Raw genomic sequence first — 18,730 nt, forward strand, 5'->3', positions numbered from 1 at the left:
GGTTTTCAAATTGTCCTGATATCTGTTGTATTTATTCTATGTTAATTTTATTTGATTTATCTATGTTATTTTACAAATTCAGGTGTCTAGTATTTATTATAATAAGAGTATTATCTTTATTTTATTTCTTTATTGTGTATTTCTTTATTTATTAATCAGTTAAGTTATTTTTTATTAAATAATTAATTAAGTTATTTCTTAATTAATTTCTTAATTAATTAATTAATTTATTTATTTATATTTATATTTATATTTATTTATTTATTTATTTATTAATTGATTCATTAATCAATTAATTAATTTATTCATTTATTTATCAATTTATTAATTAATTCATATATCTTTTAATTAATGTATTTATTTAAAAAATATTTATTTATTTATTTTTTTTTTTAATTTATTTATTTATCTATTTTTTTATTTATCTATTTATTTATTTATCTATTAATTGATCTTATTTATCTATTAATTTATTTCTTATCTTATTAATATAATTATTTTTATTTGTACATCTATTCGTTATTTTTTTTTTTTTTTATTCATTTTTGTTTTTCTTTTATTTTTTTCATTTAATTATTTATTATTGTGTATCTTTTTATTTATATAAATGATTTTATTTATTTCATATATTTGATTTATTTAATTTATTTAATTTATTTAATTTATTTAATTTAATTTATTTCATTTAATTTATTTAATTTATTTAATTTATTTCATTTGTGTATATCTTATCATACTATCTTATGTATTTGTATAGAGAGATACACCAATACATACAGCAATACAGTACAAACAGAAAGAATGTTTACAACTTCTTCTTGAAAATGGAAGTTCAGTGTTTGTTCTGAACAGAACAGTAAGTAGTAATCTACAATATTCGTAAATTTTAGGGACGCCATCACGGGTTGGTTGACCGTTATGGAATATCCGTTATACATATGATATCGGATATGTTTTTAAGTCGTACCTACAATCCCGTTCCCTTTTCACGAATATGACCTACGGAATTAGACTTTTTACCGGCTTTTTAATAACATGAGCAACACGACATGTGGTACATGTTGGGAAGGATCTGCTTTTCCTTCTGGGGCACCTGAGATCACCTGAAATGTTTTATGTGGTTCGTGTTGTTGTGTGACGTACCCTATTTGCGACATTTTGTTCACGAATCATTGTCAATATAATGTAATTCGATGAGACTTTCGAACAAGGGAGAGGTTTAGCGCTTTACAACTAGGTTCAATCCACCATGTTCTACTTTTAAAAATGCCTGTACCAAGTTAGGAATATGACGGATGGTGTCCATTCGTTTGATGTGTTTGTTCATATGATTTTGACATTTGATAAGGAACTCACCGTTTTGAATTTTTCTCAAAGTTCAGTATTTTTTTTTATTTTACTTTTTGATAACTATTTGAAGAAGATAATAAGCATATTATAAAAAGGTGTTACCACTTTATGATTATTTCTTAAAAAAGACTATACATGTACTTGAGGATGCAGGTGAGCATCCAAGGACTTTTAAAGCATAGAGTTCCTATCTTTTCAAGATGAAGCTATTCTTATTTATCAAATAAAAAATGACTTCAAAACAATTCTAGTTGTCACTCTTCTGTTATGCAGCTGATATCTTTATGCGTTTGTAGTATTATTTTAATTTGATTTCATCTGTACATTAAATTTACAGGATGATTCACCCATGGCAGCAGCTCAAGATTTACAAGATGAATCGCTTATTGGTATATTGCAGGTAATATGTCGACGCATTACCAGTATACACACATAAAAACATATATTCACACAAAGTCCTTTTTGATAATATTCTATACAAAACTGCAACACGTCTTTAGTTGTTGGCATAGTACTGGTTATGCTCTCTTATATACATTTTGTATGTTATGATGGCATGATACTTAACCCCAAACAGGAGGGATTGTGATTGATTTTTATATCATGAGGACATAATCTTTCATTTTAAAGGACATCGGTGATCGAGTATTCTTTGTAGTTGAACTGCTATCAATCATTATCATGTTAACACTGCCTTGTAAGGTTGTGAGACTAAATCCCGCACGTGGCAGTTTTCCTACTGAAGGTCGGCGGTTCTACTATATCTACTACTAAATGACACAATAATGCTCAACATTGCATTTCACATCAATTAATCAATCAAGTAAAACCGCTTAGATTTTTTTTAACGATCTTTTAAATATATTTTTTTCCACTTTTCAAACACAATAATTCATAATTTGAATTTTGAAAACTGAATGTAGTTATTATCAAAATGTCACTCACTGCTTAAGTAAGATGTGTGTGCACTGTTGAATTTATTGAGTAGTGTAAATAAAAGATCAGCATTGATCTTCTATTGTTTGATTTTTTAAACCGTTACTCATTTAGAAAGTATGTAACAGTTAATTGTTTATTAAGTCAAATATTCCAATTCTAAAAAAGATATATTTAGGTGGCGTGTTCAACGACGATAGTATATTTTCTTATGTATTTCGCTTTCAATTTGAGTTAACAAAAAATAATAAAAATGCATATAGCATATATCTTCCATTCTACATGACACAGTATGCTTATTTATATCTTATTATCCTTTCAGGAGTATCAATTTCAAGGTAACGTTATAGTATAATTTTCTATAAAATGTTCCTACGACAAAATATCATGCTATCGTTGTGTTAAACAAATTGTATATTGTTAAACTAGATCATTGACAAAATCATAAGCTCATTTAAAGAATTGAGAGCAACCAGACTTCCTTATATTGAAAATGGTGGATTAAACCTGGTTTTATAGTAGGCTAGACATCTTAACTGTATTATTGATTAATTAAGGGTTACTAAATGTCCAGTGACCAATGTTTCATGCATGATCAGAACGAGAACAGGTTAACAATAAATATAATAATACAATAGGTAGGTCTTGTAATAGAGTCCATCTGGGATGAAGGTCGGGAAAATTCAACTGCTTGTAGAAAATGAGGGTATATCGGATACGGACATAAATTTTGCCTTGCAACAGGCCAATTATAGACCACACAAAGAGTTGTTGCAAGGGTTATGAACGTACAGAGAGCGTTGCTCACCTGTATGAAAGTCTCATAAAATTCCAATGTATTGATAAAAATCTGTGACCAAAACAAACAGACATTATAGGTAAAAATATCAAAAAGTGTTATAAACAACGAAATATGTCAACAAAGAAAAACAACATCATATATAGGCAAAAATGAAAGAGAAGAATGCTTTGATTGACTTTAGTATAATAACACAATGACTTGATGTAAAATGGTCCGAAACTCGACAGAGGAATATTATAGAAAAAAAAACACTGAAGGAAATAATTCACAAAGAAAAATATCAGAACCTTATAACACGTTATTTACATGATAAAGAACGTCAGTACCTAGAATAAACACTTAAATGTCATCATGTATCAATTGTGTAGTCATGTAGGTGTAGTTGGTACAAACGAGACAATTTCCGCCACCTTATTAGCAAAAATCGTTTCTTCCTTGAATATACACGTAAAAATTGTCCTTGTGGTACACAACCCTAGACATTCAGAACATTAATGTTACCATGTATATTTAAAAAAGAAACGATTTTTTAACAAAATAAATGTTTATAACAATAATTAAAAAAAGTTCTTTTCAAAGGTTTCTTCCTAAACTTGATATATTACTTTGTAATAAAAAAATATTGATAGATAACTTTATTAACCCCTTATCAAAACTCAAAACATCATCATTGCCAAACACATAATTCATATGAAAAGGTCTTCTCGAATGACACTGGTCTTTACTCAGTTTTGTGTACACTAAACCTACACAAGGCCTACATTTACTATCGACTGCATGTAGACAAAACATGATTTACACTACATGATAATACATATAAACATTGAGTTTCATCAATGAGAACGTAAATGTGTTTCGTTTACGTATGCGTTAACACAACACCGAGTGTATGTCAATGTGAACACGGCCTCACACGTGACAATTAGGGTCAGTTCGTTGCTTTTTATGATGCTATTTTCATGAAACATTTTACAGTCAAAACCTTAAATCAGACGGTTGCGTTTTTCCTGTAAATTGTCAACATTTTTACATGTCGCTTGCACATTTGTTTTTTGATGGGTAATTGTAATAAGTAATCAAACCGCAACATTATGAAAAATCCCATACCTTATATATCTATTGAATGAAGCAAAACAGCAGAACAACGGTATCACATGAACATAACTTATTGGTGTAATTCAAGGATTATTTAGTGATATGGCAGGGCTTGGCATTGAAACAAAAGAGGAGTTTGAGAGTATGCTGAGTAGCGGGTCATACCGTTGTTATTGGAACAGATCATTTTTGGTTGGTCCTTATAATGTTGGGAAGACGACTTTGGCAAAGAATTTGGTTGGCGATCCAATTCCAGAAGAAAGAAGGTCTACAGATGGAATTTGGATTTATCTCGGTAGAGCTGGGATGGATATAGACGAGAAAAAATGGATTTTTGTCCCACAAGGTATGTATTGATTGTTCTTAAACAATCCAAAAATGCTGCTACTACATAATTTATTTACCTCACTTGTGCAATAGTATAAAACAGCGTTGACAGTTTAAGTACTAACAAACAATCATTGCTAATCAATAAAATTGTTGCAACAGATCATGTGTAGTGATCTATTTTAATTAATGTTAATATTTAAATCTGAGATTGAAAACATTTAGACTCCTGACAGCAAATCATCAGACATTTCGATTTAAGACAAACTCATTGATGTCCTAATCATTAAGATGATGCATTTCTTAATGTGATTCTTTGTTTTATAAATCTATGAGATGAGTGAATACATTTTTTTCAAATATGATTGTTTTGTCATTTTTAAGGTACAGTATTAAACGCAGCAGTTCAAAGCATGCTGATAAGTTCTAGCCAACAACAAAAATCGAAAGAAAAAATGGAAAACCTTGAAGATAGTGATGACAATGGTTATGATGAAAGCAATGCTATATTTCTAAAAGGTAATGGCACAACTATTTCAAATATTTTTTAAAAAAACTTCATCACGGTGGTAATGACTGTTACCAATATTAAGAAACTTCAAGCAAAGCATGATGACAAATAAGCATCAACTACCATGCACATCCGTCTATAACCAATTGTAGCAATATGAAAACACCATTGATTTATAAATATACTTAATCAAATGTTTTCTTCCAATTACCTTTCAAACTGAATTTCCTTTTGAAGCATTTAAACAACTTTTGCAAATAATTAATCACGATCTGAATTCAGAGCTGAATCAAGCTTGAATGTAGATAACGTTCACTAGTTACACTCACCAGAAAAACAACTTCAAAACCCTCATTGAAATGGTTCAAATACAAAATGTCAATTCTGTTATCTATAATGTGTTTATTTGCACGAATTCCTGTTTTGTATTAAAGGGTCACATTGTCAGCGACTACACAATGAGACTTGACTTTGAATACTATATTTAGACAGAAAAATATACAGTAGGTTGATACATTAATTACAACGGAAACATTTTACACTATTATTCTTATATGTAATGTTTTATTAACCATTACTAACACAATTCTATATTAATATTCTTGTAACGGTTAGAAAATACATAAAATTACACCATTAGACACTTAATCCAAATTTGATTTTACCTCTGCTTAAAATAAAAAAAAACATTGGGTAATTAATGTAACATGCTATCGTCTACAATAAAACATAATATTACATGTTGTAGAAGTTGATGCGGATAATAACACGAATAAAGAAATGAAACTCCTGCCAAATCCAGTGATGACAACAGGAACAGAAGTAACTGTGAGAAAGCCATCCACTACGCCAGGTCCTTCTCTATCCGAAACAGGACAAACGGATCACAATACAAGTGATCAGTCAGATGCTCCAGTGCAAGTTTCACATACAGTACCGCAAATATCGTTTAAAGAGGGAAAATCCAGAAAAAAAATACTAACAAACGATGAAATTCTCAACTTGGTTTTATCGGCAGTAAAGGATGGTGAATACAAGATGAAACTGGTACCAATAGATTTATGGGATTTTGGAGGCCAAAAAATATACTATATGACCCATCAATTGTTCATATCAAGCAGAGGAATATTCATTATTATTTTTAATGGCAGCAAGGAAATTCACAAGGAAATGTCAGATCTGTCGCACCTTCCAGGCCAATCCGGAAAGAAAACAATCGCAGGTATTGTGTCTAGTAGTTTTGTGTTGATTTTTAAAATCGCTTACCATGAATGTCAAATATTATTTTCACCATACTAAGTGTACAGTTTTCAATATGTGCATTCACTTTTATAGAGTTTTATCAAATTAATTTATACTCAAACATTTGTGATATTTTCTTAATCAACTCAACATCTTGCATCATGCATGTTAAAATGATTGCATATCGGGTAAGTTATAGACGACTTCTGTTAGTCAAGACAGAGATATTTGAAAAAAAAAAAATGAAATGTCAATATTTGAAAATAGGCAAAGAATTAAACTCATATAAGCAAATTAATATGAATCATATTTATTTTAAATTATAATTTACAGTAGTGTGTATGATTATTTTGAATAACTTCTTAACTTAACAAAAGCAAAGCTGTTCCAACTTATACATTTTGTATTCTATTTAACAATTACCAGTATTGTATGGCATATAGAGATGGAAGGCTTTGGTCACTTTTGAAAACGTGTTTTACAGTTATAACGTAGACATGCTACTATAGAACAAAAGGAAACTATGTTAGCGGAAGCAAACATTTCTTTGTACATTATTCTATACGACTGTATTGTAAAAATGCAAAACAATTAAACGTTCAAATTATCGCAGTTAATGAGACAAAACAGAATGGGTTTTTTGTGTATCAATATATATAAAATCTGCTTGTATATCTAGAAACCTTATGTCTTACTGATTTCAGTCTACTTATTGCATTGGGTCAATTCTATACTAACTTACTGCAAAACATCAAAAGCTGGGTTTCCTAAAATACTATTTGTTGCCACTCACAAAGATCTGATCAAAAAGGCAAGTACAAAAAATATGATAAATGAACATTATTTAAATGTCATCTTTAAAGTTCTTATTCATTCTTCCATTTTATCGATCACTATCTGATAAGATTTTGGTCTGTCACATCAAAAAGCAGATACATTAATTTCAAAGTGAAACTTATATGTTTGAATTATACAATAATATTGTAATTATTAGTAGTAATAATACTAAAAATAATACTTTTGACTGAAAAAAAAGAAATGAATCAAATTGTATTTAAGTAATTGTTATCTTTTAGGCAAACATAACTAAACATAAGGAAAAACTCACTGGTTCTATAGAGAAACTGTTTGAACACCATACCGGAAGAAAGCATCTTCAGATTAACCCACTCTTCTTTGTAAATGCCAGAGACAAAAATGACCTGGAAGTAGATGAATTGCGTAAGGCAATAGTAGAAGTTGCATTTGCACATCCAAGTTGGGGAGAACCAATGCCAACCGTTTGTGTTCCTTTGGATCTACAACTTATGGAGCATGCCAAGAATGGTCAGAAAATTATGTCACTGGTTGAAATTGAAGAAGTTAATGCTACAAATAAGACGATGGTACTGACGGCTTCCCAACTTACTACCTTTTTGAAGTTACAGCATGCACTAGGGAAATACATCTACTTCAGTGAAGGCCAGTTAAACAAGTACGTCGTCATTGATCCATCTTATTTAGTTGATGTGCTTAAATCTGTCGTCACAGAAGAAGCATTCTGGCCTGAAAATAAAGAAATCAGAAAAATATATTTGTCTTTAAGAGATGAAGGAATTTTAAGGAAGGTCGATCTTCTAACGTTATGGGGACAAGAGGAATACCGGTATATACAAGCATACAAGGATTATTTGATAAACATGCTGATATATTTGGATATTTTAATTGAACCCAGGTCAAATTTCTTGGAAGAAGCTGGTGTAGAAATTGAAACGCAAAAATACTATGTGCCTTGCATGATCAAACAAAAAGCAAAAAGACCAAAAGTAAAATCCGATTCCAGTATCCTCTTAGCATACGCTTTCAATGAAGATGTCATACCTCCAGCCTTCATGTACAGATTTCTTGGTACTTCTATGTCAATGTGGACGATCAAATCAATATTCACCGACTGTGCAATCGTTCATGTTGACGATTGCCATGAATTAATATTATACGCAGACGGGAAAAGGCTAATTATAGAACTTTTTCATAAAACAAACAAGCAAAGTATTGTTGGAACTGTTGCATCTACGGTACAAGAGTGTTTGACAAGAGCTATCATTGAAATATCTAAATTTTACTGGTCCGCCACAGATAGCGATTCCTCAATTGATTTAGAGTCAACAAAGAAGACCGTTTCGGAGTTTTCATGCGTTCAAATTGATGAAAGGACAGGAAATCAACAACGGATAATCCCTTATGTAATAGAGTTTGGTGTTAGGTGCTCATCTACTTTATGTTTCTTCCAACATAACCTGACCACAGAAAATCAGAACTACCGTTGGAAATGTCCAAAGCACAAAATGAAACATGATACTAAGGACCTACGCCTGTGGTTTGCTGAAAAAAAAATAAAGAATGTAAATAAGGTAAATTACAATTCCATGAGCAACCTTCTCGTTTTCTCACACCTATCGAATATCCGAATATCTTTGTTCACTTCTTCGTTAATGAATTTGGACACATTAAAAATGTATGCCATCAATCAGGCAAAGTTTACTTTCTGTGCATTTAATGTACCTTTTCGGTAAAATAACACCCAAAGCATTTATACATTCTTGTCTTTCACTTATTCGTGGTTCAAGTGCTCCATATGAAGACAAATCCGTGATAATCCCTTTCGAAGCCCTACATTGATAAGTATAATTTGTATTTGATTAACACTGAGACAATACAGATGTTAAAATAACTACTAAATGTCAGGAGTACCATCGGCTCAATAGTCAAAGCTTCACCAGTTATACTTAATAACATGCTCTTCCTTAATTTTCCGTTCATTAGTTTAAATCACGATCATATTTGGTATAATGATCATTAAGGACATGCAGTAAAATGGAAAATACATGATTCGCTTGACTTTTTTGTTTCATAGCTTAAAAAATATTGTTTTGAAATGCAAAGGTAAATAACTACAAACCGGCATCCAATCTAGAAAGTTCTAATTATGTTTTAATCTAATCAAAATGTGAGTCCAGGACAATAAAATAACAGTGATGTTTAAAATAACCACTGCATGTGAGGTTCACAAATAAAAACTATAATAAAAAAGTAGTATAAAATGCAGATAGAAAAAAAGTGGAACCAAGCTTTAACTCTGACAGACACACGTTTTGTTAACTTTTAAATAATAATATATGTATTTCCTTTTTTTATCGTCAAATGCAAGAAGTTCAAAATTGACGGCAGAATATACCAAGGAAACATTTAAAACTCACTATTCGAAAATATTCTTTAAAAGCCAGTGGCCTCATGATACCTTCTATTTTGGGGGGTTATTTGGAAAATAACCCATTTCGTCACATGTTATCGTGCGACATCTCAAAAATAAAACTGAAGGCAACGTTCTACGTTTTAACAAAGTTAATATCGTTGACTTTCTTTTTTCTTTTAGAGCTATGAATTGGTTTGTGAACAGTCATGCTTAGGTAAGCAGTATATCAGGGTACAATGTATCAACTTCATCATAGAAATAGCTGACTTTTAGATACGTTGTTTATAAAACTTTATATATATATACTTTAAAAAATCTGTATGTTTAAGTATTATTTATGAATCACATCTTTGTGATACAAAAAATAAATTGGTCCACATGGTGCAAATTTGATTAAATCGACCGATATGAAGGTTTACGGAAGACATTCTTGAAATAACAAGGTGTTGTTCTCTCGTAAAAATGAGTGTCTTTATTAACTGAACTGATTATAATGAATTCACTTGTGATTATCACAATTCATAACATGCTTAATGAAAAATTGGATAAAAAATAGGATCACCGTTCATTTAAGCTCACAATCTGCTTTCGAAAGAACCATGCATTTTTGTTAAGGTTCTTTTTCTCTGTTGAACTAAAAGGAGAAATAGATTTTATATCGCATAAAAATTTCTTAGATATGTCTTTTTTCATTCATTTATACCAAAAAAGTTGAAATAATATGCATTTTGTTCTTAAAACTGAGAAAAATCACAAAAATAGAAAATTGACAGCATGGTAAATTTTACACAAAAAAGCGTCGAAATATGATAAAACTTTCTTATATTAACACCTACCTATAGTTTTTGTAAGTAAAATTTATTCAGATTGGTCCTCTTCAACTTTATAGAAAGTATGAGAAAAAGTTTAATTGTGGAACTGTGATTTTTTTTCATGATAATAGCCCCAAAATAGGTAAAAATCGATGAAAAATGGGAAAATCATCAAAATTGGGCATTTTCAAAGGGCCGTAGCAAAAAAAGAAGTGCACCACCATATGATTTTTTCTTCACCAATTATTTTGTTACAGTCTTATAAACCCAAAAATCAGGTTAAGAAAAAAAGTTTAATTCTAGAAATTTTTGGCTCCTCAGAGGTGTACATCCTTAAGTACAGCTTATTTGAAAAAAAATGAAAAAAAAATATAGGTCACCGATGAGTTAAAAAAGGTATTTCAATTTTAATGTATTTTGTACCAACTGAAGATAATGTATCAATGATATAATCATTTTAAAAGTCATGTTGGGCCAAAAAGAATCGATATATTTTGTTGATGTTTGTACCATATGATAAAGTAACAACTAAAAGTGTAATAAATAAAATTTCTAATGAAAAAATGTTTAATTTTTTTCTGAAATATTGTACCCTCGACCCTTCTTAATCAAAATATTTTTTGGTGGAAATAATTTCGTTGTTACTATAACATGTATAATAATTCAGTTTTCATTTTTCAAGAGAATATGTAATATGATTATGAAATGTTATTAAAGAAAAACATTAACATATTAAAAAAACTTACAGAAACAAATGTAAAACATTTGTAAAGACAAAACTGGATCTGCAATCCCCTTGTTTTTTTATTTGTTTATTCATAACAGTTACTATGATTATATGACCTAAATAAACTGTGTGATACTGATTCCATACTACAGTCAATATGAATAATGTTTATCTTTAATCAAGAAGAATGTTTTAGGTTTGGGAGAATTGGAACTCGAACAGTGTCCCTCAGATCAACACATTGGACGTCTTGTCTTTGGTTTAAACGTTGAAGTAGTTAGGCAGTTGTTTATCAATCTAGATATGCAAGCATATCAATGGGATGGTTTGCAATACGAATATACCTGCTCTGGAAATTTAAAATTCTTTGCGTTGTGGAAATGGAAACAGAAAGAAAAAAACTCAACGTTTAGGCATCTAGTACATGCTTTGAATACTGTATCGACAGATCATCATAAATTGTGTGAAGTAAGTATGATATAGTAGAAATTAATATTGATTAAAAATTGTAAATTACACTGAGCACATTAAATGCATAGTATATGCTAGTAATAGTAACAACAGAGAATTCTACTGAATTTCATTAAGATACACGAGTTTAGATTTGAACACTGCACTATGTTTCACATGTTTTAGATCAGATCAACGCAAACCGTGATTTGTTTTTCTTCTTTTCTTTTATTGCCACCTGCTGATGTTGGTAGTAGAAACAAGTGAATATTGTAGAGTGAACAATTTCTCAATAACACGATTTAGCATAAATGTTTTACTTTGCAAATTTAATATGTAGTACAAATGTATTTATGGGTTTACAATGCATCAAGTAAACTAAAGTAATTTAGACTAGAACACAGTTAATGATTCAATTGAAGCTGTATACCCATTGAATGTCATCATAAACTTATATTTAACGCATTAAAGTTACACCATTTTCAGGTCTTCAGAAATATAGAGATACCTTCTGGTAGTGAGTATCATTTAAATTTTAGCAGTATTGATTGGCTAATTTATGGCTGTATAATTGATAAAAGTCTTTATATGGTTTAAATGCTTTTACCCAATTAGAAATTTGTATGCTTTTGATATTACTCTTGTTTATTTAGATGTCTTTTGTACTGTAAAATGATCATGCAAGATTAAATGTTGATGATTCATATGCACAAAGCATTAATTAGTAAAACATATATATAAAAAAATCCGGAAAAACCGACTCACACCAATATCGACTTATAACAACAACTAAAGATGGTCTAATGAAAACAGTCAAATTTTCGTAAGGTCTCTTCACTAAAAAAATATCGAATAGATTGCAATGCAATTTATATTTCCTGAATAATATCTATAACTAAGCTTGCACATATATTTACATAATAGTTATTGAAAAACTGGTCATTATTATGATATATGAACTGTCCAATGGACAGCGGTATTGACTAAAACAGCAATAACATGAATAATGACTAAGCCGTAATCGATGTCATTATTGCTGTCTTAGTCAATACCAGTGTCCTACGGGCATTCAATGTATCACGATAATGACCAGTTCTATAATAACTATCATATTAAAAAGAAGATGTGGTATGATTGCCAATGAGACAACTATCCACAAAAGACCAAAATGACACAGAAATTAACAACTATAGGTCACCGTACGGCCTTCAACAATGAGCAAAGCCCATACCGCATAGTCAGCTATAATAGGCCACGATAAGACAATGTAAAACAATTCAAACGAGAAAACTAACGGCCTTATTTATTTAAGAAAATGAACGAAAAACAAATATGTAACACATAAACAAACGACAACCACTGCATTACAGGCTCCTGACTTGGGACAGGCACATATATATATAATGTGGCGGGGTTAAACATGTTAGCGGGATCCCAACCCTGCCCCTAACCTGGGACAGTGGTATAACAGTACAACATAATAACGAACTATAAAAATCAGTTGAAAAAGGCTTAATTCATCAGATGGACAAACATATAAGTGGACGTGGCCGGGTACTTATACATCCGGCACAAAAAGACACAATGAACAGATCTGAGAGTACTCGCAGTTATCTGACAGCTAGTTCAAAGCCACTAACAACTAATAAAAAAATCCTGCATCTAAGACTGTTTATTTCATTGAGGAACCATGTTTTTTTTTAAATTCATGTCGTTCAAATCAAACACGAGTTATTGTCCGATTTCTTTAGGAAAGAGTGAAGACCAGTCAAAGCTATAAGTCACTGCCATTCATTTAAGTGCAACTCTTAAGTACATGAATGAAGTTTGTTGTGATTATATAATTAACGAAAACATATGGTAAATAATTCAATAACTTGAATTTGAAACAGGAAAATGTTTTATTAATTAAAAGTGACATTTCTCTAAACAGAGAAACCACACTCTACCGGTCATTTTGGTGTAAAAGTCTGTAAACGACCAGTTTTCAGGTTACGTTTTTTTTTTTATTAAAGACCGATAGAAATTATTACTGAGAAATAAAGATTGTCATGTGGCCTTTTGTTATTCAATAAGCTTATTCTTAACCGATATGAAATATCTTCATATAAAGAACAATGGAAGGGTCATATTTTGCAATAATCAAAACGTGGCCTTGTTAATAAAAACTGTGAATTAACCCTAACCCTGCTAGTAGTCTGATGGTATTTATGTATTATTGTCATTTTGTTTATTTTCTTTGGTTACATCTTCTGACATCAGACTCGGACTTCTCTTGAACTGAATTTTAATGCGCGTATTGTTATGCGTTTACTTATCTGTATTGGCTAGAGGTATAGGGGGAGGGTTGAGATCTCACAAACATGTTTAACCCCGCCGTATGTTTGCGCCTGTCCCAAGTCAGGAGCCTCTGGCCTTTGCTAGTCTTGTATTATTTTAACTTTTAGTTTCTTGTGTACAATTTGGAGTTTAGAATGGCGTTCAATATCACTGAACTAGTATATATTTGTTTAGGGGCCAGCTGAAGGACGCCTCCGGGTGCGGGAATGTCTCGTTACATTGAAGACCTTTTGGTGACCTTCTGCTGTTGTCTGCTCTATGGTCGGGTTGTTGTCTCTTTAGCACATTCCCCATTTCCATTCTCCATTTTATCAATCATTTTTTAACCTAAGTATTGATACGTATTATCAAAAATATACAATTTGGTGTTATCCAGAAAGCTCTAATCATCGGTCCTTGATAATATATATTAACTTACTGATTAATCCCTGCACATGTTTTTATTGTGTACATTCAGTATGTTTATTGATTTCCTTATCAGAGCTTTCTTACAAATTGACGATAGGTACGTACGATTGACGAATCATACGTAAGACTCGTTTTAGGGATCCTTTATTTTGACACATTTAAATCAAAGCCATGGAACCATTACCCTACATGCATCGACACTTATTAAATACGATTTTTCTTGATATATATAGGATTTCGGGACGTTTGAAAGGCGGCTACAGGCTACAGTACAATACCACCAGGTGGAAAGAGATAACTCTTTAAAAATATCCTAAATACAGGGTAGTCAGAAGAAAAAAATGCCCCTCAAAACTAAAAAAAAAATGTGTTTCAACCCCCCTTCCCCCACTCTTCAAAATAACATTACCTTTTTTAACATTTAAGATATTACAAAATCTGTTTTTTCTAGATTTATCAAGTTCACATACCTTTTTCAAAACATTTTAGCATCATTGTTTTGCAAATCTCGAAATTCCACGTTGACAATTTACTGATAGTGTACTATAAAAATTTTAAAAAAATGTGAATCTTGTCGTTAAATTTAGACTTATGTACGTCAATAATGCCATTTAAATTTTAATCGTGAAACTCGTGCTTAAACTATTCCCGCGAAAATGTGTGTACTCGTGGTTTACTAAGTAACGTATCGGACGTACATTGTAAGTGTATTACTTTCGATATGCTTATTTTTGAAAGATAAATTCGATTTAGAAAAGCATTCTGTTTTACCGGAAAAAAAACAAAGACTCTAAATTGTTATTGTGGAAATGAAATACGCGCTCCCTTTACGTTCGTTCGTACCTTTCGTCAATTTGTAAGAAAGCTCTATCAATACGTAAACCAATAGTTTATTACTTCACATGGGCATATTCTAATTCGGAACCTTACCAGGTATTGTTTTGTATCAAAAATGTTGCATTATACAAATCAGGCGCGGATCCAGAGGGGGGGGGGGGGGGGGTTCCGGGGGTTGGAAGCCCCCCTTTTTTGGACGATCAATGTATTTGAATGGGGACATGTAATTGGAACTCCCCCCCTTTGTCCTGGGTTAGGAACCCCCCCCCCCTTTTTAAAATGGCTGGATCCGCCCCTGCAAATGTATGTTCCGTCCTCTTTACTTTTATTCATATACAATTTATTGGGGTTACGCGCGTAGAACTCTATCTTCGTTCATTTGCACTTAAAACACGCAATAAAAATCTACAGGTTTGGTCAAGAAAAGTAGTATGTACACATATATTTTAATGAATGAACATACGAACAATGCATATACAGAGAGCCTATTTTATTGTAATAATAATCATCTATCTTGTTTTTCAAAATCTTCAACAAAAAGATCATATGGTTGTAGCAAAATCATTATTCCTTATTTAGCACATAGCCTTTAGGTTCAATGAAGTAGGGTTCCAATATGCAACAGCAGTTTACGCCGACTACATTCAAGTAGATCCGATTTGTGTATCTCCTTTATGTAGTACTTTAACGAAAAGATTTTAATTAAAACTATAACTAATGAATGTATGCATACCATATTATGTTATTTAATTATTAACTTAAAATAGTTATTTCGATTTTGACAGAATTACGTGTAACTGATGCAGTCTTATCATCAACCCCAGATAAGTCCGTCCTTGAAAACTTGTCAAACAACATAGGAAAAGAAAATCTGCAGCTTGGCCTAGAGCTTGGATTAAAGGGTGTAGAATTACAAGAAATTGCATTCAAGCATAAAACTAATTTGATGAAGCAGACCAGAGAAATCCTTAGACAATGGAGAAAGAGTGAACAGCCATTATCTGTCTTAGCTAAAGCATGTTACAGAATTGACAAATTCGGTGCTTTTGACAAATGCGTCTAGAGTTGATACAATATTTATAGTTTAACACTTGACAATAACGATAATGAATGTTTTGACATTTTTAGGAATAATATACAAGATCCATGAAATACAAGATCTATGAAATATAAGATCCATGAAGAATACATGTAAAATATAGATGTATATTTAATCTAATAAAATTATATATGTGTAGCATTTATCTTTGTCCACGAATGCCTATGTAGTTTTACAATATTTGTAGGAGTACAACGTAATAGTCGTTTTAATCTGTTCATTTTTCCACAAAGCTAGGTCCGAGACCACAATTGTCGTCCCTTGATTTTCGTTGTTCAATATTGTCCCTAGTGTGGATAGTGTGTTACTTGCCAATATATTTTATATCACTTCCAAATTTATTTCGCTATTTTATATGCCTCACATGACAAGTAGGGGGTGAGATGACACTGTAACAAAATTTGGGTCATGAATTTTAAAGTAAAGTAGTGATTTGGCCAGGCGAAAAAGGTTAAATATTAGCACTTCGGAAGCTGAAAAAGATTGTAAGACCCCCTTAACATAAAATTGTCCATATTTTAAGTTTTCTATAATGTTGATATAATTTGTCAAAAATGTAGTACAACACACTGTAAACATATTATTGAGAAAGCGCGGGGTTAATTGTTTTAATATTCATTTATTGTCTAAAAGAAATGCACTACAAAATAACTTCTTTCATTTTATTAAGGAGTATATTTTACAAAAATTACCTCCTACATGATTCGAACCATTATGTAGTGTACGATGTTCATGCATGTGTTTGTGGCTAATATCGTAAACATACGAATGATGTTTCTAGTTTGTAGGCGAATCGCCTCTGGTCCGTGGTTTCAGTGTATCAATTTCCTTGTAAGCAACAGCCCTCTATCTAGGAAACCATGATAGGAAACACAAGCTGGAATATCGTATCAACTTGGAGGTAGATACTCCGTATGCAGGCGCTGCTGGAATGTTTCTGAATAGAAATGGAAAGGTCACAATTGCGAATCGCCTCTGGTCCGTGGTTTCAGTGTATCAATTTCCTTGTAAGCAACAGCCCTCTATCTAGGAAACCATGATAGGAAACACAAGCTGGAATATCGTATCAACTTGGAGGAAGATACTCCGTATGCAGGCGCTGCTGGAATGTTGCTGAATAGAAATGGAAAGGTCACAATTGGCAAGCTAAAATCTTCTATTTTGTCTTAACGTTTTGTTTTCAACTGACCTTCATTGTCAATTTCTAAATGTTAGTCAAGATATGAGGCATAGTTAACTGTATATAGCGTATCTCCATCTCATGTTCGATGGGATAGATTCGTTCAACATTGTCATTGAATTTTAAAATTGTTTAGTGAGCTAGAGAACATCAGCTTTATAGCGGAAAGTAAAGTTGAAGGATACTTGTGTATGTCCATAAAAACATGGAACTTGACTATGACAAAATCATTGACGAATTTTCTCGACGAAATCAGAGGAAGATGTTTCTGGTGAACATCAAGCCTGTGGTTTTGACGATTTGCACAATTATGTCCATAATATCTCCCACTAGAAAGATGTGTACAGAACTCATCATTAGGAAACTCTCAATAAATGTTTTTGTGGATTCGTTTTTTTAGTGAATAAAATAAAACATTAATTATATTAAAATGTATGCTTAGATACATACATCTGAGGTGCGAATTACACATTCGCAATGCATTCTTTAGATGCAAGTTGTGGACTCTTAGACTAGTTCAGTAACTGGCTTAGCTAAGGAGAACTTTTCTTAATGACAAACCCACATCAAATATATTGGTACATAGCTTTGGATCCATCCAATTATTTATAATAGACAATTAATGGGGAGAATACGGAATAAAAAATGTCAAACCCTGACACTTTAAAAATAAAATATACATGCCCCCGTCAGATATCGTAAAATTAGTGCATTTCACATTTATTTTATTTGTATTTTAAAACAAAAGGCTAGTTACATAATGTTTTACAAAACTATAAACAACAAGCAGATATATATAACAGACGGCGACAGACGACACCAAGTGCATTACAGACTCCTGACTGCGAACCGGCACGTACATAATGTAGCGGGGTTAAACTCAACGTACATTGAAAATCAAAACAACATGAACAAAAATGTAAAACGCTGATTGAAATGACTTGACTAATCAAATTTGCACAAAGAACAAATATAACTAACACAAATTCGAAAGACGTGAAGTTTGTTAAAAGCCAATTCATCCAAAAAGAAATAAAAAAAACAATCATGTTTTTATGAATAAAATGTCGTTTATTATAATTTAACTAAAGAAATAATGTTTTACACGTATATACTGCGTGGTTCTTCCTCAAGAAATATAAAACTATTCTGTTTATTGTAATCTGAACACATTCCCCTATTTAAATGACAACGAGAATCAAGATGTCTTTATTTTTTTTCTATAGTATTTATATTTATATAGAATTGTGTCAAATGTTAAATATTTGTATTAGTTTACAGCTAACAACAAAACACGCAATTATAAAATGATAACAATCATCTTTGTACTGTCTTTAAAAAGACATGCATCATTCGAACATCACAAAAAAATCTTTCTTTTA

At 31.3% G+C, this 18,730-nt stretch overlaps 1 protein-coding gene across 1 annotated transcript; it reads left to right on the top strand.

The window, feature by feature from the left end:
* The first annotated feature begins 748 nt into the window (after nt 1-748).
* Nucleotides 749-16,306, top strand: LOC143058293 (uncharacterized). Its single transcript, XM_076231775.1, has 12 exons — nt 749-856; nt 1,688-1,750; nt 2,609-2,624; nt 4,272-4,529; nt 4,895-5,029; nt 5,770-6,243; nt 6,968-7,074; nt 7,340-8,653; nt 9,676-9,709; nt 11,231-11,502; nt 11,971-12,001; nt 15,855-16,306. Exons 2-12 carry the CDS (start codon nt 1,700-1,702, stop codon nt 16,130-16,132), a joined length of 2,970 nt encoding a protein of 989 aa, XP_076087890.1. The 5' UTR covers nt 749-856; nt 1,688-1,699; the 3' UTR covers nt 16,133-16,306.
* The last annotated feature ends 2,424 nt before the right edge of the window (nt 16,307-18,730 follow it).

This window comes from Mytilus galloprovincialis, chromosome 14, assembly GCF_965363235.1.
Source record: "Mytilus galloprovincialis chromosome 14, xbMytGall1.hap1.1, whole genome shotgun sequence".
NCBI lineage: Eukaryota > Metazoa > Mollusca > Bivalvia > Mytilida > Mytilidae > Mytilus > Mytilus galloprovincialis.